Genomic DNA, 23,686 nt, shown 5'->3' on the forward strand with positions numbered 1-23,686 from the left:
AGAGGTGTAGTAAAGCCTAAACGATTTTGCACGTTTTAGAGAAATGGGATTCCATTCCAGAACTTTAATCTGATTATTCTTTAAATATCTTTTTCATCACTATAATATAGCAATAATGATAACTTCATTCATGAAAAATTTAGTTTTTTGAGCTCATAAAAGCACATTTTAATCCCGGCTCAAATAGAAACTGTATTAAGAGAGTTTAAAAATGGTAAAAATCTGTAAGAAATAAAGAACATACAAGAAGATATAAAAGCCGCAATGGGTCCCGTAGTGGACTGATCGTAAAGACTCGGTTCCCGGTAGAACACCGAAGTCAAGCATCACTGGCTGTGGTCAGTAAGCGGGAGGATGAGGTGACCACTTTGATCAGATTGCCTAGAGACCAAGGGTGAGCGGCATTGGTCCTCGTTAAACTGTTCTACCTTAAAGTGCTCGACTTCGCGTGCAGGTCGTCGGTCTACCAAAGCAGGGCAGTCATTCCCTCTGCAAAGGATCAAAATTACGATTGTATGTCTTCAAATCATTCGAAGGAGGATCTTCGGTGACAACTTGAAGCCTACTCAGCTTCAGTATGATGTGTACCAGCTTGTCTGAGAAATTAAGACGGTTGGTGCGTAATGCAGCATTACTACCAATAAGCCATGGGTCACGAAATTTTGAAGCCTTAATATCCATGCGCCCTAGTTTTCAAAGGGCTGTGGCAGGATTGTTTGATACAATAAGAAACAATAATGGTGCTATTGCATGATAACTATAGAAGATAACTAAAACGATGTCATATTTGAAGATCATATTAATCAATACCGAGTTAATGTATGAAATTCGGCTAAAAAACATCAGGAAGCCGTTTACTAATATTTTTTAAGAAAACTTCGATCAAGACTTGACTGAATTATACAGCATTTTACTTACTATAAACTTGATCTTAATTTTAAAAATTTGAACACTTTCAAAATGCAACTTAATTTTTTTTATCCTTGGACTCATTTTATATTAAATAGAAAATAGAGCAAGTTACGTAAAATTTTATGATTGTGTGTTATAATTATAAAAATTAAATCTGCTGCTGGCATTGCTGACAAATCTCTCGCAGGCATCCTTTATTGATTAAAAGAACCTATTACCCATCATTTGCCAAAATGATTTTTTTTTTAAAATTCAAATTTAAAAAAAAATAAAAATAAAAAAGAGAAACAAAGAACTTATTAAAATTATCATATGATGAAAGAAAGTATGTCTAATTTATGCTATTTCCAAAATTAGATCTGTGTAGTACTAACACAAGGCTAGTTAAAAGAAGAAGAAAAAGGCAATTAAAAATATCTTATTCAAAGTACACTTTTTTTCTTTTCTTACAAGCTTGTTTAGAAAAAATAATCTAATATTTCTTTTATACTAAAATCTGTTCTAGTCATAGAAAAAATTGTAAAGCATTTAAATGCGTACATATTTCTGCAATTCTTGTAACAATCTGCAAGATTTAAATTAAAAAGCTATTTCATCTTTTTTTCTAAAATAATTGAATGAAAATGTTTAAAATCATTTTACATAAATAAAAATATTCAGGTAAAATAATTTTTAAAGCATTTTACATAAAATGGAAATATTCTTAAATTGTTTCAATGATTTTTTTTCTTTTTACTAAAAATTCACTATTGGTAAAAATTTAAATTTAAGTTAAACATTTCAAGTTAGACAAGTTACTTTCATGCAAGTGCCGGATGCGGTAATGCAGTGCTAAAATCTAAGCTTATTATATTACTTAACATGTAACAAAACAACGTAGATAATCAGTGTGAGAAGCTATGCTTCGATCTTCAATGCTTGATGTAAAAAGAAAAAAAGGAAAACAAATGAGATAGGCACAAAACAAAAAGGAGGAATGTGCTCTAGGACACCTTGAGTGACCCTGTATTTATCTGAATTCTAAAAGGGAGGTTACACTCTTTAAAACCATTATTGTTTTAAGATTATTATGCTGACACCAGGGACTTCAATAGGCCCCCTCTATCAATGGCTGACACAAAATATTTCTCCAATAAAATTCATTGAACGCATATCCAATACAACAGTGCCATCTATTGACTATTTATTGAAATACAAAACAGAGTTGCAGTTTTCATTTGTCATTATTTTAATTTGCTTATTTAATTCTAAAAAATAAAATTGGTTAGTTTTTATTTCATTTGCAGCAATATTTAATAAATTTAAGTCAAGAAAGAACACCCAGTTTTGACATTGAATATTCCTTAATAATTTAACTGTAACTTTCATTGAAAATTTCAGCGCTTTATTCGGTTTGTTATTGTTTTGGTCTTGCGCTAAAATTGAAAATAGACTTCTTAATATTTATAAAGTTTAAGTGCTTAATATGCTTACAAAAATGATTTAAAAATTTTAAAATAAAGTTTGGCATTATATTATTGAAATTTATGATTCTTTCATGATTGTTTCCGTGGATTTGTATGAAATGATCTTACATTACCCTAACAAACTCTAAATTTCTTATAATGGTTTAATCAAATCTTTAATTACTCCCTTTAAATAATGTCTTCTTCTTTTGAAGTTCTCGAAGTCAAAAATTTTTTAAAAACACGTTTTATAACGACATCATCTGAATGGGTTGAAGCCTGTATTGATTTCATTAAACAAGAACAAATTGTAATTTTCAGGGTTTTCTTTCATATCATTTGTTTATAAATACTGAATTATCTAAATTATATTATTCCTAAATAATGTTTTCTATATATGATGTTTTCTTATATGATTCCTAAATAATGTTATTAAAATTTGGTTTTTAATCACCTAAAGTATTCTCTTATTATCGTTAATCATAATTTGTGTATTCAATAACTAATAATCTTGTTATCTATAAACATGCTCCAGTATCATAAAACAACCATTGTTTAAAAAAATATTTTTGTTCAAACAAAATTTTCCCCTGATTTTTGTGTAACTTAAACTTCTATTGTCTCCTGATTTCTGAAGAATTTAAAGGGAAAGATTTCTGTATCTATGCCAAAACAATTATCAAGGCTTGCAAAAAATTTAGATAAAAAAAAAATAATAATAAAAAGCACAAAAGTGGACAAATTTGGAAAGTATAACTTGTAGCATCTTCCAGGTAAATCATAACATATTTTTGAAAGTTCAAAAGCTCTTAAAAGCCTTGGTTAATGTAGTAGGTGCAAACAGATATTGATACTGAATTATTCCTAGTTATGAAATGTGTCTTTGAATTCCAACTCTTAAAAAATTTTCTTTGATAACTCCATGAAATTCTAATACGAAAGTGATTATCATCTGTGAAGATCCGATCATTAGATCAAAAGTCATTCAGGTGGTTCGTTTTCTATTTTGCACTCTGTACATTTGTGTGAAATAAAGGTTCTCAAACTGTAAATGTTGTTTTATCGAAACAATATTGTTCATTCTCCTATCTTACAACTATACTATCTCATTATTTGTATTGCAAACTTTTTAATTATTTTGGTTATATCATTTTATCTCTTTTATTTTGTTCAGAATATATATATATGTTATGGTGAAGCACCGAAATCTGGATAATGTCGACATTCACCGGTGAATGTCAACATCCACGTAATCGCTTGGTGTATGTCCAAAATATTTGCTAAATACCCTTATTTCTGACTCTCACCGTTGAATGTCAAAAATCACATAGTCGCTTTGGTGAATGTCCAAAATATTTGTTATATCCAATTTTATATTAATTTATTCGTTAATATTATTATATTTATTTGATATATTTATATTTATCATATACTTTAATACTTACTGACGATAGATCAGAAGAAACATCAGTGTTTGGAGTATCGGGCAAATATATACCGGGCAGTGGCACTTAACCTTAAAAAAACAATAGTGTAGGGTTAAAATATGGAATAAATGTAATTATATCCACAAATAAATTCATATCAAATCGAATGTAATAAATATTTTGGACATTCACCAAAGCATATCTGTGATTTTCGACATACACCGGTGAGGGTCCGAATGTACAAGAATGTAATTAAATATTCGATCTCTCACCGACGTATTTGATGTTTGTCGACATTCACCGGTGAAAGTCAACAACCACCGATTTCGGTCTTTCGCCGTGACATATATATACTAGCTTTTTATTTACTTCAATTTTTAAAGACTATTTTTCTTATAGGATAGTATATCTTCAAGTAGTCTGAAAGAGTGTGTGTATAATCAGTGGTTGTCAGCTGACTTGGAAGAAATAGGAGTTTCTTCTTTGCCACGGGACTTACTTACCATTCAAAAAACTACTTTAAATGGCCCCTTCGCATTGCAGGTAAGAATTTTGCCTAATAAGGCGAAACCATAAATTTTATCAGGTGGGCAAAATTGGCTGATTCATACCTTCCTTATTCCAGATTAATGGCCATTTGGATCAACCTTAAAGATTTTTAATACATCTGAAACAAAGGTTGACTAGAAAAAAATTTAAATTGTTTATCTAGGGTTCAAAATTAATGGTAGTTCTGGTCTAGGATCTCCATAAAATAAATATTACTGGTCTCTGAGAACAATAATTGATGTAAAGGAATGTTATGCTGTTAGGTCTTGTTTTGATTATTTTCCAATTATGACTTATAACTTATTTCTATATTAAAAATAATATTTATTGAAATTTTTTTTACAATAATGTTGCTATTCAGTATTTTTTGCCAAATATTTGGCTATACGTCCAAATCACTATTCGTTACATCCCTAGAATGTACTATATTACTATTTATATTATTAGCTATTAAATTTATTATTTATTTTAATAACTTCCCTCAGTTGCTCTTTTGAGCATGAGAAGTCTTGCAGTCCAATACAAATAAGAAGTATCTCCGGAAGTGGAGAGCGTCATTAAAATTATTATGATTATATATTTATATAATATTAAAAAATTATAAATTTAATAGCCTATTTAAAAGTAAAGATTTCAGACAATTTATAATTGATTTTTTATAGGTTGAACTTTATTACTATTTACGAGGGTTGTAAATTAAATAGTGGCAACTTAACCTTGAAACTCACAGAAGGGCGGGCATGCGTAAATAGGGTATGGGTGGGGGAGGTGGCACTGTTGTCGATGTGTAGAGTGCAAAAAAAAATCGATTTGCTTAGAAGGGTAGTTGTTGCGTGGCATTAAAGTGAGGAGTTTCGTTTCCATCGCTCTAAAGCATGTTGTGAAAAGGCTTAATTACGAAAAACGTCGAGATGCTTGAACCCATCGTTCTACTGTCCTATACGGTAAAACATTTGCTCCACAGGCTTCCACTAATCCTCGCTAGCATTCTGTTGCATTTTTCCACGGGCAACCTCGATTGTAAGTCACGACCGCTGATCACCTTTTGAAAACATGCTTTAGAGTGATGGAAAAGAAACTCCTCACTTTAACGCCACACAACAACTACCCTTCTAAGCAAATTGACTTTTTTTTACACTCTACACATCGACAACAGTGCCACCTCACCGCTGATCACCTTTTGAAAACATGCTTTAGAGTGATGGAAAAGAAACTCCTCACTTTAACGCCACACAACAACTACCCTTCTAAGCAAATTGACTTTTTTTTACACTCTACACATCGACAACAGTGCCACCTCACCGCTCCCATATCCAATTTGTGCATGCCTGCCCTTCTGTGAGTTTCAAGGTTAAGTTGCCACTATTTAATTTGCAACCCTCATATTATTAAAACTTTATTTTATGTTTATTATATCTGCGATGTTGGGAAACCAGTATATACTCAATTACAAGATTCGAACAAGCATACAAATTCTATTTATAATTGATTCTTCATATATTGTACTACATTGCTATGTATTTTATTTTCTATAATTATGTTTTTCATTAATATGTTTAGAATAAAAACTTTATTTTAGGCTAATTTTGTCCGTGATGTTCGGGGACCAGCATATGCTTATTTACAAGATTGGAATGAGCATACAAATTCTATAATTGATTTCTTATCGATTGTACTACATTACTATTTATATTTATTTTATTTGCTAATAAATTTATATATTTCATTTATATATTTATTTTTAACACTTTATTCTGGTTAATTGAATCCAAGATGATGGGAAACCAGCATATACTCAATTACAAGATATGAACAAGCGTAAAAATTCTATTTATAGATGATTCTTTATAGATTGTATTATATTACTATTTATTTTATTTACTATTAAATTTTTTTTATTGCATATTTATAATAAAAATTTTATTTTAGGCTAATTTTATCCGTGATGTTGGGAAACCAGCATATGCTCAATTTCAAGATTTAAACAAGCGTACAAATTCAAATGAAGAGTTTTCTGCTGCACCATTGCCAACAGTTCCGGCGGTAAATTTTAAATCTTCCTACTCACCCAATTTAAATTTACCTGTAAAGTCTTTCATTTTAATTTTTTTAAATTAATTCACTTTATTTTTTATTTTATTCATAAATATAATCGTACCTTCCAGCATTTAAAGGGTTAGAAAATTATTTTTTCCAATGGTAGTGAACTAAAAAAATTTTTATAAAACTTATGCTAGATTTCAAGATTGTATATCTAACCTTTTATATATTTGATTACATTTAGTGGTGAGCAAAATTCTTTTATATCAACTTTACTTAAATGTTACATTGCCACTAGGAAAATGTTTTTCTAAAACTATTTAAATTCCATAGTTGTTGGAGAATATGCTTTCATTCTAATTATAAATTTTTAATTTTAATAAATTATAAAATAAATAGTATAATATTCTTTTTTTTAAATATATTCTTTCCTCTTTTATCTAAAAATTTTTATATCTTATTTGAAAGATCACTGTCATCAATTTCGTTTTGATTTGATTTTTGGATATGCTGTTACGATTGTTATTTATGAGAATGAAATTGTGAAATCAAATAATTATATGCTGTTATTTAATGATGCATAAATGTAAACATTTGATTTGTTATAGCCAAACTTAACATAACTATTAGAATATTTAACTATTTTTCAATTCAGTGGTTGCTAAATAGTGTTTTGCAGAACCCTAGAATTTTTTTGAAGGTTCACAGAAATTCCAAGAGTTAGAATTTTTAATGAATAATGATTTTTGAAAGAAGTAATTATCTATATATTTAACCACATGCATTTGTAAAAGATTTGCTTTAATATTTCTCATCGAGCTTTACAATTCAAAATAAAATGAATATGCTACTCTGATAACCATTCTCAATATTTATAACAGTTTTGTTTGTTTTCATTTCAACGAAACACGTAATTAAGTTTATTTTATTCATTTTCATGTTATCTCTTGCTTATGAACTTTGGGTTCTGCATAAGGAGGTTTGGTCATATAGCATTCCATAGCCCAAAAAAAGAATTTGGAAACCACTGTTTTAATTCTTTGAAAAATATTTTATTAGGATACATAATTCTATTGATAAAAAAGTGATGTCTCCCTGATTACAAAGCATTTATATTTTTTATGGATCGTAATATTACAAAAGGGGCAACTGTCAAAGAAAAATTATGTGTTTAAATTAAGCTATACTTTATAAAATTTCCTACCTCGATGCATAAAACCTACTCACACAAAATAAGAAACCCTATTTTGATTAACAGTAATAAAAAAAAGAAGGAAAATTCTTTTTTTATGGAAGTAAATGTTAAACTTTTCTTCATTTTATTATTATTTTTAAAAAAATAAAGCAAACAATTTCGAATAAAAAAAACTAATAGTCATTTCGTGCATTCCAAGCTAAAATTTTGATTTTTTTTAAACATGTAGAGTAATATTAATATTTGTTTCCAATTGTGTGTGTTAACTGCTACCTAATCTCTTAATTAAAAATCTGTTATCTTAATTTTAATGATTATTGATGTCTACCAATAACAATTTTACTATATGGAATACTATAAGCTATTTCTTAAATCCTTTTTTTCCTTTATTACATATTGTATTAAAGACCATTACTAATTTCAGTGGGAAGCTAAACCTACCCGAATGCTCATGCTAAATTTAACAGATGGATGTACTACAGTTCAAGGTATGGAGTATAGGCCAATCAACACATTATCGCTATCTCTTCCACCTGGAGTTAAGGTATCACTATTTCTAACCATCTATTAAATTTAGTAAAGTTTAGTATCTTCACTCATAGCCTCAGTTGCTCAGGGGATAAAGCGTTCATGAGGCGAACCAGTTTCAAATCTCAGTGGTGGTTGGTTGTTTTCTACCTCTATCTAAATCTGGCCGCAGTGCTAGCGTAAAATTGGGAGATTTCTGTGGTTTTCCTCTCCATATAACACATATGTTGGTTAGTTCCATCAAAAAGACATATTTTGTTCTGCTGCTTGATCCATTAGTTTCTTTGTCTTCTGGGTTGGATTCGAAATCACAAGGTTATGGAGTTGAACATTGATAGTTGTAAACTCAGATTTGAATCAGCTGTTCAACGCCAGTTATAAAATAAAATAACTTCATTCATGTTAACCCCGCCCTTTTTACAGAATTCGTTTTTTTCACCTCAACAGTAAACACCTTTTTTCATCATGTAAGTCAATAGCAGGTACTTGACCCCAAGGTCATGCGCAGTAGGTGTCTGACATATAGGTTACTGTAGAAGATAAATTTTTAAAAGAAATAAAATCTTATTTCCATATTAATTTTTTTTTTTTTTTTAAATAAACAAATCTATTTATTCACATTCAGAAATCCAAAATATGACTGATATAAATGTTAAATACTGCTGTGTGTATCCTGTTTGAGCTCTTATTAAAAAAAAAAATTTTAATTTTATTTATTGTATTGTTAGTTTATTGTCTGTTATAAATAACTTTAATTTTGTACCTGAAACGATCTGTGATTATTCGAGTTGTTTTTGGAACCTTTCAATGTGTGTTTTTGGTTTCGATTGCAGGCATTTTTTCCCAAATTTTTTGTAGCATTTTGTAGTATAGTTTTGATTGTATATTAATTAAAGTTGAATTGCACTTTGCTTTCAGATTTCTGTCTATCCTTTTATCAGTTATTCTTATTTTATTTTAAATTGTTATTTAACTCAGGGGTTATTCACAAAATTTTTGATTGTATAGTTTTGATATATTTTAAAACTTTGTTTTAATACTTTTCCTTTTGAAATGCTTACATGTATTTTTTTTTTATTTAATAATGATTAATGAAAAAAACTTACTAATTCTAAAAAATCACAATCTAAAAAATTATGCATCGAGCTGACCTATCATGTTTTAGTCTTTTAGACATCTTATTAAAAAAAGTAATAAACTTTAAAAAAGCAACATTTTTCCTGTGGAGTTTTTTTTTTCTTAATGTGTCTGATTGCTAATTGGAAAATAATATATCATATTGGAAATGAAATCATCTCCCCATCTCTTTTGTTTATGAACCCTGATTTAGATTGTGTATAATATAGAAATTGATCTGTTGAAATATGAATTTTAATTTCCATCACTGTGAAAGAATTAAAGGTAAGTACAAAAGTATAAATATTTACCCAGTTGAGCATATTTGGTCCTTGAATTTTAAAATTTTTCTTGAAGCCTCCACCACTTTTGTTTATGAACCTTGTCATAGATTAGTTAACTCTAAATTCTTACCTGTCAACTTTCATTCTTTCCGAGAATGAATTTTCATAGTATGTAGTAGTAAAGCAATTTCAGTAAAACAATCTTACTCAAAAATATATTTATATTTTGACTAGGTTGAAATTCACTGCAGTAAAGATTATGCTTTTATACATTTGTTGTAATTATTTAAATGTGGTGGTGGTCAAGCCCATTTATAATTATTATTATAATTCAAAAAGTTTAATGGAATAACATGAGTTTAGCTACCACTATAGGAAAATAAAATCTTCCGCAAAAACGGGGAGAGTGCGCAGCTATGTAAATGTAATATAAAAAATAATCTGTTAAAATATCCAGTTTTTTTCTAACTATATCTGTAAGAAAATAAAATGATTTACTGACTGTTTTATTGGAAAGAATATCAACATTCCTTGAACTTTCGAAATTCCCTCTGAGAAACTTTTTGAATTTTTTCTTCCTATTTTTGTGTATGTATTCTAATATAAATTGTGTATATTATAAAACATGGTTTGTTGAATATAAATCTCAATTTACAGATTTTCTTATGATCTCTATAAAGAAACAAAATAATTTTTTTATATAGGTTTTAATTCAAGGTCCAGTTGACTGTCGATTTGGAGTGATTTTACTTACACCTGAAAAAATAAAAGTTTTAGGAGGAGAAGTTGAAAGCAAGTTAGAACAGTTCTCTCAACAAGCTTTGCTCAGACAAATGCTGTAAGTAAATACTTTGTGTTTAATAAATCGCTAATTCTCAAAATTATTTAGCTTATTTGTTAATTAATTATTTTTTAAAATGATATTTCATCGTGTTAAGTATCTTTCAAGGTAAAATAGAATTTAAAATAGGTTGAAAACACAGAAAAAAATTTGTTTCAATATATATATAAATATTTTGTATTTGTGTATTAAAGGAGTTTTCATAAAGCCATTGTATTATAACCCCAATATTGTTTAATTAATTGTGTTAATAGGTATTACTGATATTGTGTTAGTGCAGACTGAACTGTGTAGGGGTCAGGAAAGTGGCCTTGCATCAGAAAGGTTTTGGGTTCAAATCCCGGGCAAGGCGTGGTTGTTCTTTTATTCTCTGTATTATCTGTCCTTACTTTGGGAGCAACATTGGCCCATCTAATATCTTCCCTGTAAGTGCCTGAATGGACGAAATGTTAACACAGGTGGGCATTGGAAATAAATAAAAAAAGATATTGTGTCAGTAACTGTGGTAAGAGGTACCTAATAAATTAATATAAGTACATAATATATGTGTAGTGGAAATAATAGCTTTAATAGTACCCTCAAATAGATGAGTACTCTTTAAAAATAAAAGAAAACTGTCACATTAAACACTATATTACAGCCAATTTTATTGTTGAAACAAAATACAGAAAATATTTTCCTCATATATTCTTTCAAAAAGAATCATTTGAATAAAAAAAGAATTAGTTTGCCTGTATGGTTTGATTTAATTACAGGCTCATTTAAATCTCACATCCAAAACCTTTCTATTGATACTGTACATGATAAATTAACCTAATAAATAAAATGGATAGGGCAAATTAAGGTGGAACAAAATTTGATCACCATTACAGTAAAAATAAATAAATAAAGTTATAAAACCATTTATAAATTTCAGCTCAATAGTTAAAAAATCAGTGAATTGAGCTGCTATACTATATTTTTTCAATTCTGTGGTTGCTAAATTGTTAATGGGATGATATGTAAGGACCTTAAAATTATGTGAAATATTTTTAAAATTATACCGCAACTTTTTTTAGAATTACTCAAACAGTTTGCAGACATCATAGAAAACAATTAAACAGAAAATCTTAGTTCGGGGAAGAAAAAAAACTTTCCATTTTTTTGCTTGTTTTAATTTAATATTTTGCAATAAAGATTTTAAAAAGTTGCTTTATATCCATATTCACCATCATAGTGATTATCAAAATGAATTTAGTGCTGAAGTTTACCATTCAACTGTTTTTGTTTAGTAAAATTTTTGCCTTATCAGGATACAGCTTTTTCATAGTCTTCTAAATAAGGTAGCAAAGCTGCCTTGCTTTCTTGTAAGTTCTAAAAATTTCTCTAATATTATCTCTAAATGCCAGGATCTGATTTAGTCTAGCTTTCTTTATATTTTTTGTTTGCATCTTAATCGAATTTCATAGAGTCACCCACTTTTAGAATATTTTTTAATGTACAGTCACCATCAATATAAGTCACCATCAATATCACCATCAATATATATCACCATCAATATATATCACCATCAATATAAATCACCATCAATATATAAGTTTGTTTTTTGTTCTACCTTAAATACTCAAGCAGCTTACAATAAAGTTCAATGCTGTTAATAAAACAAAATCTTGCAAAGTCAAGATATTCTTAGGTAAGTTGCTAAAAATTTCTCAGAATTGAAAAGAGTACTCTTGAATATATTGCTAAAAAGATTCTTAGAATTAAAAAGAATAGTCTTGAAAATGTAGCTTTAGGGATTTTAGAATTAAAAAGAAAATTAAGTTGCTTGAGAAAAAAAAAACAACATAAAACTGTTAAATAAAGACATTTTGCTGAAAAATAAAAATTATGCGACTTTTCAGTGATTGTGGTGTACAATTCAAAATCATGCTGATTTCAGCATCTATACAATTTGATGAACCTCTAAGAATATGTAGCATGTATGATTTTGTATATGGTCATCTTATTTTTAGGAACCTTCCCGCGCCTGAGGAATCATTAACGGAAAATAATAATTTAGATGTAAACAATGCTGTGCAGCCTAGTACTGAGATTGAAGATGTATCTTTACCCCCTGAAAACACTGATATCATTCAGCAACATTCAGTTTCATCATTCAGACAAAACGATGGTAATCCTAGGAATGTATCAACTCGTGGGAGTGCTGTATCCAGGAAGACTTCTAATCGACGAAACAATGGGACAACGAACACTTTGAGGAACTATTTCAGCTCCCCAAATCAAGTTGTTGGTGTAAATCAAGATGGGATTGATGATTTGAATGCTTTTGATGATGAAGATGATGATTTTGTTCAAAGTTTGAATTATGAAGCTATTGATGAATTGGAAAAAGAGATCAGCTTAACACAAAGTCAGGTATTAATATTTATTATATTTTTCATTTGTGTTTATTTTCATCAGATATAGTTTAATATTTTTTATTTGTTTACTTACTGTTCAGAGACGTTTGCTTATTAATATGAAATATGTTGCTATTTCAATATGATTGTGTTTCTCCTAATTTTTAATTTGCAAAGCAAAAATATTAAATTATATAGAAATAATCATATTTATTATGTCATAATGTAAGATGTTTGAAGTAGATAATATACTGTACTCTATTACTAGTAGAGTTCAAGCCATGGTAACAATTGTCGCCAAATGTCCCTAAAATCATATGCAAAAGCGACAAATTTACAATCTTGAAATTTTTCAATTTACAAAATAGTACAGAAAAATAGTTTTTTGCATAGAACTCTATGCATTTAAAAAGTATTTGTTCTACCAATTTTATTGCTCTATGTGTGGAATGGAATTCAAACATGGGGTATTCATCAGAAAGTGGAATAACAGAAGGTATCAAAAAAAAATTTAATTTAAATGTTTAAATTTGCATGTTTTGCTGTGTTTTGGATTCATGTACTGGCAGTAAAATTGTTTATTAATAAAATAATATTATTTGCTCTTTTAAATTTTTTTTTATACTTAATTTAAAATTTTGTCGGTCAGTGGCTGAGTGGTAGCGCTTTGCGCTCCCATGCCACAGGTCCTGGGTTCGATCCTCGGGCCGGGCAAGTTTAATTCAGCCTTTCATTCCTTCAGTCGGTCGATAAATGAGTACCAAGCATGCTTGGGAACTAAACACTGGGGGCTTCGCGTTTTGCTGACCACCTAACCGGAACATCTGCCCCTGCACCCCAGAGCCCAAGGTCAAGGAAACTGAGATGGGCACAGTAGGCCTTGGCCCTCTATGGGCTGTCGTGGCACTGAGTTTAGTTTAGTTAATTTAAAATTTTATAATATTTTGATAATTAATTTTTAGAATAATATTTTGTTAGTTTTTACTTTCTCTGTTTTCTACATTTATTTATTTATCTGGTCTCTGCATTTTAATCTTTATGTTGACTCTATTTACTAATATTAGTTAAGCTTTTTTACACTTTATTCTAATAACTACCAATATTTGATCATTATGGGCTAATGAACTTAGTTTTAGGGCACTTAGTTTTTTAAATAATTTTTGATGTGTACCATAACATGAATTATTGTAATTGTTAAGTTTGATTTTTCTCAAGTTTGTCTACCATATTAATTTTTTGGACCACTAAATTTTATTTGCTGGTGTGAACATTAATTATTAGTCTTTACTAATTCACAATCATTCTTTTATTGTTATAAAACTCTTTTAATGACCCACATATAATAAGTCCAACATATAATTTGGATATATGTGCCCTACTTAAATTTTAGAAACACTTTATTAGAACAAAGCTTTGGTTGAAAACCTAGTGTGTTGAATACCATTTTTCCAGTAAATTAGAAAATTAATAGTAAAGCATGATACAACAATATAATTTCTCTTACATACAATAGTAAAATAAGAATAGTTTTACTTTTTTGTCAATCGCTTAAATTAGATTTAAATTATATTTTTTAATCCATTATTTGCATAGGAAATGAGAGGACAAAAATTTTCTGAAAAAGTTACAGTTCAAAACTTTTTAAATATTAAGCATAGACTTTAGTTTAACCCGGTAGTTTAGTAAATTTTCGAAGATTACGTATCTTATTTATACCTTTACTGTATCTAAATTACACCGTATGCATGTTATTTAGTCTTTTCTATATGTAAACATGTCTTTCATTCTAGCATTCTTTTCTTACATGTCTTTTTCTGTATGTAAACATGTCTTTCATTCTAGCATTCTTTTCTGTATGTAAATAACACAGGAAATTGTATTTTGCTTTCCTCAGGAGAATCAATGTTGAAACATGATTTTCTATGTGCTTGATTGGTAGAAAATTAATTTAACCTTTTCATTGAAAAATTGTTGGTATGGCTGATTTATGTATATCGGGTTGCCTTGTCGTTCCTTTAACACAGTGAAAACTTGCTATAACAAGTAGTACAGCATATTTCGACAAGTCTGCTATTATGACAAACTTCCAAGTCACAAGTGAGCAATATGAAAAAGGAAATATGAGAAAGGTTTTATATGAAAAAGGTTTAAATGGAAATCATTTTTATTTATTTCTGGTGTGAATACATTAAAGCAAAAAAATAAAGGCATTTCCTTCTTAAAACAATGTGCTTATAATCACTTATCTTCTTCCTTACAAAAGAAAAGTTCCTTTTCTACTTTTAAAAATCCTACTGAACACTTCAAAAGAATGTGCCTTTAGTTCAATTAACTGTTCAATTAATCAATAATTATGTTGAAAGTTGCATTCAATGTGTAATTAATAATATAAATAATAAATAAACTAATACAAATTCCTTTTTAACTAATTTTTCCATTAAAATATTATAATTTGACTATTAATACTGAAGCAAATTGAGTGTGATATAGGTGGGAAAAAATTAGCTTGTGTTCAAGGAAGGTGAGATTTTGAAATAAAAATATTGAATTCATCTCGCCAAATAAAAATTTATCAAATAAAATATTAAAAGAGGTAAGAGATAAGCTATAAAAGATAAAATTTATTGATAAACTTTATTGTAGTTTATTTTACCTGTCATTTTTTTTTTTTTTTTTTTTGTATTTCATTTCAAAAAAATTATTGTGATAATAAATTATACTATTTCTATAAAATAAAAATAAAAAACAGTTAAAATTTGTATGTAATTTTTTTTTCCAGAATGTTGCAGGTGTTCCTGAAACTGATAATATTTGGCAGGAAGATGAAGATGTTCTTCAAGACTTGATGAATTTTCAAGAGGAAAGTCCAGTATTTGAAATGCCCTTTGAAATTCCTGATGAAAATCCAATGGAGAGTACCAGTTTACAACCTGGTAATATTTATGCTGTTTTTGTACTTTTGATTTAAAATACGACTATGCCATGTGATGTATGCTATTTTTAAATAATACTCTTTGAATTTTTTTTTTAATGTTGAGCTTTTTTGGATTATTTAAAAAAGCCTTTTTAAACATATCATAGTTTAACTCTTAATCATATTATGGATTGTTGCTAAATCTTTTGATATTACTTGTAATGAACCAAAGCATGCTGTATTTATTGGTAACCTTCACAAAGGAATTTTTATAAAAGCAGGATAGCAAAGGAAGTAGGTATTGATAAAAATATCAGGAATATATGTCCTAATTATTAAATAGAATGTCATCCCAATTATTATTATCTCCCCCTTAATATTTCAACAATAGTAAGAAAAAAAAACGTTCAGGAATGAATAATTCAAATTCAGCTTAGTTAAAAACAGTTATAATAAATAAAATTAATTAATCATTTTGCATTTATTTAGCAGATAGATAGAAATGTTTTTATTCATTTATTTTCTTTTATATGTGAAATTTAGTTATTGTAACTGTGTGTTTTAATTTTGTTTTGTTTATAATGAATTATATAACATTCAATATATAATTATCAATAAATAATAATCAATAACTAAACTAGGCCATGAATTACTTATAGTTTGTATTATACAGAGATATAAAAAATGTTTTTTTTTTATCACATGTTTTAAGAATGTAATTTGTTTTTATTGTGATAATAAAATTATTTTTATTGTAAAATCTAAGTCTTTTTTCCCCCCTACATTTAGATTCTTTGAGAAAGTTACCATTTACTTATTTATCAGCTGCGCTAAATCAAAATCTAAGTGATTGTATAGTAACAATTAAGGTATGTATTATATAAAATTTGCATCAAAATTTATGAAACATGCCAAAATCAAAATTTGTTTTCTTTTCTTTTTTTGTAATATGTATTATTAAAGTGTGCTATAAAATATTTAAAAGATGCTGTTGCTGCATAATGGTTTAAAAGTAATTCTCTATTTCTAGATATGTTCAAGTGACATATGAAGAGTGTGATAATACTATAAAATCAATTAATATATTTTTCAAGTGGAATAAATGTATTGTCAGTGGCTACTAATCTTGAAAAATTCTTTCACTTTCTATATTTTTTTACTCAATTGTACCAGTGTTTTTAAGCTTACAAATATTTTAAAATTGGAAAAAAAAATGGACAAAAATATACTTATTGATTACAATTGCATAAACTTACTCTATGCTTTCATAACCATGCAACTATACATGCATTTATTTTGTTATATTTTTTTTTAACAATTAATATTACTTTCAATTCAATTATTTATTTAAATAAGGGTAGTGTTTTAGTATGACTTGTTCTTTTAGAATACTTATATTTTTTCTCTTTCAGTATGTTTCTTTTCTTTATTCTTATGGTATCTATTTTGTAATTAATACTTTATTTTTAGAATATTTCGCTAGTTTATCTTGAAATAATAACATTATAGCTTTAATATAGCTTAGTGGTTTGAAAGCTGAGTTCACAATTGCAGACGTATACTGTGTCATCTATTATCATACTTCTTTTTGTTATATAATTAATGTAAAGTTAATTGTGTTTTTTTATGAAAGAATATTTCCTCTGCTAGAACATTTCGAGTACTTCAAAATCGTTTCCAGTGTTCAATTAGGGCTTATGGATCGAACTTTAAATACTAATACTAAATTTAACGTGGTGACCATATAAATTGCACTTCAAGGCCAGATTTTTTATTAGTTTTTTATTTACTTATTTATTTTTTTATGGAAGCACATTTTTTACTAGAACATTTAGAGTATTTCAAAATTGTTTCTAATGTGCATCTTAATACAATTTGTGCTTATAAGTCAAAGTTTAAATACTAATACCGAATTTAACACACAGGTGTATGGTGACCTTATGAGTTGTACCTTAAAACATGATTTCTTATAATTTTTTTAACTTCAATTTTTTATTTATTTTGTATGGAAGAATATTTCTTTTGTTCGAACCTTTAGAGCGTTTTAAAATTGCTTCCAGTGTGTATCTTGATAACATTTGAGCTTAAGGTTGATTTTTAAGTAGTAATATCAATTTTAACATAAAGATATATGGTGGCCATATGAGTTGTACCTCAAAGCCAGATTTTTAATAAGTTTCTGAATTTTTTTTAACAATGCTTTTGCACTTCAAAACACATTATGTTCAAACTAAGCATCTTTGAAAAAGCATAAAAAATACATAAATTGTGTCATGTTTATTATTATAAAAATTATATCAATTTACTAATAAAACATTACAAAAAATATATAATTTTTATTTTTTGTCTCTATTTTATAACTCTGTATTTTTTTTACTTTGTGAACTTTTCTTTTTCTATGTTTTTGTTTAGTGATGGAAAGAAAATTTTCATGATTCTTATTATAAATTTTAATTGCTATTACTCGTATAGGGTGTTCGAAATTGACCCGAGAAGTAATTTTGATCCAAAACACATTTTCAATTGAAAATTTTTATTTTTTTATTTTATCAAAAAATATTGGGGTGTGTGTGGAATAGCATTTTAGGTAAATGGCCTCCATGATTTCGCTGACATGTACAAACTCTTTTGCCCTCATTTTCAATGACCATTTTGCATTGTTGAATTTGGTAGGTAAGGTATGATACTCAATTTCATCCTTCAAAGCATGTTTTTTAACCCCCTTGACTTTAGGCTTAAAAAAGAATAAAGAAAAAAGTTCGAAAGAATTAAATGAGATTGTCTGTGTCTTCCGAGATCTTCTGAGCAATAAAATCAGATATTGCATAACCTGGAAATGACACGACAAGACTTAAAATGTTGATCAATAACGAAAACACATTGTTCTTTCGTTTAGAGCCATATTTTTAATTACACTGAACTGTCAACTATTAATCTTATTTATTCATTTTTTGTCAACATTTTCTAGCAAAATACAAATTTCAAATTTTAAACTTTGGGAACAATTCAATATATTGGAGCTTATGTTTTATGAAAACTGTAACTTATAAATGTAAATGTTTCATTTTAAACTTTAATATCATTGTGGAAAATGTAAGAAAAAATTAACCCAATAATTATGAAAAAGCATTGCTACAAGTTGGCATCCTAGTTTTACATAATATCAGGTGTGTAAATAATATGTTATGGCTAATACAGTAATTTTATGATTTTCAGGGCTTCATTATTAAAGTTTTGTCAAAATTGGAATGTACCATTGATAAAGGCTGGAATCTGTGCGTAAAAATCAATGACGGTACTGCAACTCTTGATGCAAACATCCATGATAAGGTAAGTTAAATAGAATTAAATTATAATACTTCGAGTTGAATGTAATTTAGATATTAAATACTTTATATAATACTGTTAGACTGTAGTTTTGAACTTGTTGTCGTTGAAGGATGTCTATGAATAAAATCACAAAAAAATTTGTGTTTCATAATTCAAAGCATTGCCCTGAATAAACAGCCAATAAATTGCTCCAGCATTGGTAAATAAGACATAATATTTTGAAAGGTAAAGTAAAGCACACACATATGGAAGTTAAATCTCCACAATGTTGAGACTATTCCTCATGATGGCAGCACTGTGGTTAGCATTGTATACCAGTCTTGTTTACTTTCCAAGCAAGCTAGTACTCATTCACATGAAGCTAAGTAGGGTTCAGACCTTTTCCAGCTTTATAACTGCGGTCAATACTTTAACCACTGCCCCATTGTGATTCCTTTTAATTAAAGGTAGTTCAGCAATATTTACAATATTATGTAATTAATGTAATTGCACCTCTTTTAATAAAAGTTAGCTCTGGATTTTAATATTATACCAGAGATGCCAACTGCTCCGGACACGCCAAAATAATTTAAAAAACGGTAAATAACTACAAAGTAAATATTGGAAATATTTGACTATTTTTGCTTGCTTTTTGAAAGGTCTAGTACGAAATAAATACTGTAAAGTGGTAAATTATATAATCCTACGAATTATTTAGAAATAGTGGTGAATAAAAATCTGCTAAATTGAATTTATTAAACCAGGAATCACAATTGATAAACTACCACTTTAAAATATATATTTGCTGTCCGGAGCAAGTTGGCATCTCTGTTATACAATTGGTACAAAATCATAACTGTAAATATCATAAATAAAACACGAAAGCGCCACCAGAAATTTATATTGGAACTAATGAAAAACTTCGTCTTCTCTCTCGAATGTGACTAATTGATTTAACGTTCTAGTAAGTTAAAATGTTAAACCACTTTATATTTATTTTTTGGTGTAACTGTATTTTATTTTGAAGGCATGTTTAAATACAATTTAATTAAAATTAATAAATCAAAATAATCTAAAATATAAGCAATCAGTGTCCCCCATCCAGTGGGCCACAGTGAAATTATCAAATGTTGACAGGTCCGCGGTGATAAAAAGGTTGGGGAACACTGAATCATCATAATTTTAATTATTACTTTACGTGACCTAAGAGTCAAACAAAAAACTGCTCACAAAATAAAATTTTGTGTTTCACATTTACAAGTAATGCTAAATGTTAAATTTGACTTTTAATTACTCCAATTTTAATGACATTATTTACTATGCATTTTATACTTGTTTAGTTTTTATGAGTTATTAAATTGAAAATATTTTATCATTATATTAATAAGTATTTTTACAATTATTATAAGTGGTGTGTTGTGAAATAAATTTCTTGCTGTCAAAACATTTTTTTTCACCGTTTCATGATATTTACTTGAGCTAATATTAAAATTATGGTTGCAGGTCCTAGAGGGTATTATTGGAGTATCTGCTGTGGAAATAGTTGTAAGTCTTTTAATGTTTAACATTATTATTATTTATTTTAATTATGTATCTTCCTTGAATTTAGTAATTGCATGTTATCTTTTTTTTTTTTCTTTTTTGAAGAAATTGCAGAAACAAGCTGCTCAGGATCAAGAAAAACGAAAAGAAATTGCTATGGTAATTTTATTTATATTGAGAATGTGAAATATTTGTTTAATTACGTTTAACTGTGTTGTTCTAAGCTCAACTATTCTGAATAAATATTGAAATTTTACATTTTTATTTGAAATTCTATCATTGTGCAGTACGCAAAAAACGAAACCCAATAATAACTTTTCATCTAATGATCAGTTTTCATATACTAGAACTCATACTTAATGGTCCAGGGGGTTGACCTCAAATATGCTAATTAATTAGTGCAGAAGTTTATTATTTAATTTAAAAAATTTGAAACAAAATTTTATTAATTGTCAGGCTTAGAAATTTTTACATCATTATAAAGCATTTAATTTTATGTGTCAAACTTGAACAAAATTGTTCAAATAGTTCCTGAGAAATCGAATTGCACTTATACAACTTTTTTAAAATTTGATTTTGCAGGAACTATTCAGCTGTTTTTGTTCAAATTTTATATTTTGCCATTTAAAATTTCATTGTTTATTATGATGTAAAAATTAGTATAACTTACAATTCAAAATTTTTAATTATTTTTTATTAAAATAGTAATAAATAATTAGTAAGACTAATTTATTGCAAGGATAAATCTTTTATCTTTGGATAAACGAATTTTATAATTGTACACAAAAGTTTTGCGATTCACGTAAAAGAAATTCTTAATATGCTTAAAGTAAAATTAACATTGGGATCCAAACTTCAACCAGCTCTCATAATCAAACTATTGTAGCCATATTTTCCATACCTGAAGGGTGAGGAATCCAAATTCATTTTTAAAAAATGTATGTTTATGCTGAGAATGTACGTATTTCTTATATCTGTTTTTGTAACGTAAAATAACTTCTTTATTAATTAATTAGCATATTTGAAGTCACCCTAGTTAACCATTAAGTTTGAGCCTTAGTACGTGAAAATCTGATTATTAGATAAAAAGTTTTTCCAGGTACAGTCAAACCCCGCTATAGTGAACACGGCTTATAGTGAACTCCCGGATATAGTGAACGAAATGTTCGGTCCCGTGAGTTGCTATACACGTATAATGTTATTTTTTGTGGATATAGTGAACCAAAAAAGCGAGTAAGTTGGATATAATGAACTTTTTTCTGTCTTCGACTGATTTTTTTCTTAATTTTTTTGTAATAATTTTTAAATCTCTTGTTGAAAATAAATACATATACAGATATTTAAAACCATCTATAGAGGAGAATGAAGCAATAAGTATTATTTCTTGTTTGCTTCTTTTATCTCACTTTCTCATCTCTAAACAAACCAAGCAGATGTTTCCAACCCAGGCAGATGATGCATCTGTAAGGTGTTAGTGGGATCAATATGCATATTTGCTGGGAATATAAACTACCCAAATCTGCAGTTTGTAACTTATGGAAAAATAGGCAATTAATAACTTCTGCTCATGAAAAAAATTTAGATGGCAGAAAAAAGTTGAGAAAAGCAGATCACAAGGATATTGAAGACGCGTTACTGAAGTGGTTCACCATTCGAAGCATTCGGACCTTGGCCAAGATTCGGACAAATGTCGATCAATTTGCTAAGCGATTTTGTGCGACTACTTTTATGTGCTCGAAGGGCAGGTTAGACAGGTTTAAAAAGCGGAATAACAGAAATTCAGGAAAAATTATCTGAGAGTCTGGAAGTGTTTCCATTTCTGATGTTGAGGATTGCTCATCAGCTAAAAATTACTAATTTTGTTTTTTAAACGCAAGACGAAGAGTAATGAAAAATAACAATTTTTTGCTACTACATAATATTTTTCAGCCATTTATTAGAATAATGTGTAATAAAAGGGTGGAGTTTTGGTACCATTAGTTAAATTGCCTGCGTAACGGATATAGTGAACTCCCGGTTATAGTGAACCGAAATTTCGGTCCCTTGAAGGTTCACTTGAAGGTTTGACTGTTTTTCCTTTTTTTGTTCATTATATTTTTTTATTCTAAATTTTTTATTCAGGATGTTTACATATTTTCCCACACTGTAAATATCTTGTCCATTGTACAACAGTGTAATTTTTTTATTTATTTACCTAGTTGATTTTTCTTTATTATTTTAAAATGTAAAGACTTGTTTTTTTTTTTAATTCTTAAACTCTACTTTATATATTTATTGTTATTCATTGTTTTAATAAAAGGCGTCATGTAACACTTTAAATGGGGCTGTACAGTTATATATAGTTCAGCCACTCCTTATAAACAATTATGAAAATTGTCTAAATCGGTCTGCATTTAAAAATGTCTAACAAAATAAGAAACTATTATTTATTTGATTATTTATTAATTTAAAAAAACTCGTTATTTAGAAAAATCTTTTGATAATATTATTTGCTTCTTTAATTGCTTTTATTTAAAGAAATTCAAACTTTTTGCAGGCTATTTCTAAATGTAAATCGACTCTTCAGGACTATAATTGCCTGATGGATCTTCAATTGTCTTCTGAATCTAAACCATGTATCATGAAGTGTTATCCTGTGACTCAACTGCAAATGAAACAACTAATGGAAAGAGTTCGATCTCAGATATAATAATATGTTTAAATTCTCTGTAAATATTGTGTAATATAAATTAATATTTTTGTACTAAATTAAATAAAATTTATTTATTGTGTTTTTAATTGCTGTTGATTGTCCTTTTGTTTTAATTTTAACTTTTAAAATCTCATTTTCACTTCCTGTTATTTAAAAGCAAGTCTTTTATTAAAGCTCCTTGCATGAAGCTTTTTATAAAATGATAATGAATGCGAAATTGAGTTCTAAGTAATTAACAAAAAATACTAGTTCTAGGATTAAGGATATCGTATTATTTTTAAAAAATCATCATAGTAAAATAAAGGATTAAATTAAGCTTGCATATTAACTATGCTCTTGCTTATTCAAAACTTTTCAAATGGCATTTTAGATATTTAAAAAAAATATCTGTGTATTCTTTATTTTGATAATCCTGTATTTTTTCTTTATTTTGATAATCCTGTATTTTTTCTTTATTTTAATAATCCTTTTACGTTTCTCGAACATTTTAAAAATTTACTTACACGTTCTA

The 23,686-nt window shown here is 27.8% G+C and overlaps 1 protein-coding gene across 3 annotated transcripts; it reads left to right on the forward strand.

Moving 5' to 3' along the window:
• The first annotated feature begins 2,265 nt into the window (after positions 1-2,265).
• On the forward strand, positions 2,266-23,261 carry LOC107451443 (recQ-mediated genome instability protein 1). 3 transcript variants are annotated; one of them, XM_043043821.3, is made up of 12 exons: positions 2,266-2,667; positions 4,184-4,327; positions 6,263-6,376; positions 7,993-8,112; positions 10,201-10,334; positions 12,332-12,734; positions 15,498-15,651; positions 16,422-16,501; positions 18,849-18,962; positions 20,445-20,486; positions 20,589-20,642; positions 23,020-23,261. In XM_043043821.3, exons 1-12 carry the CDS (start codon positions 2,554-2,556, stop codon positions 23,170-23,172), a joined length of 1,626 nt encoding a protein of 541 aa, XP_042899755.2. In that variant the 5' UTR covers positions 2,266-2,553; the 3' UTR covers positions 23,173-23,261. The 3 variants fall into 3 exon arrangements, with proteins under 3 accessions (XP_042899755.2, XP_087020596.1, XP_087020597.1); XM_087164470.1 differs by having other exon boundaries at positions 2,276-2,667; positions 20,445-20,642; XM_087164471.1 differs by having other exon boundaries at positions 2,302-2,469; positions 20,445-20,642.
• The last annotated feature ends 425 nt before the right edge of the window (positions 23,262-23,686 follow it).

The sequence above is a fragment of the Parasteatoda tepidariorum genome, chromosome 5, assembly GCF_982258835.1.
Source record: "Parasteatoda tepidariorum strain Cologne lab strain chromosome 5, Ptep-v5.0, whole genome shotgun sequence".
NCBI classification, from domain to species: Eukaryota; Metazoa; Arthropoda; class Arachnida; order Araneae; family Theridiidae; genus Parasteatoda; species Parasteatoda tepidariorum.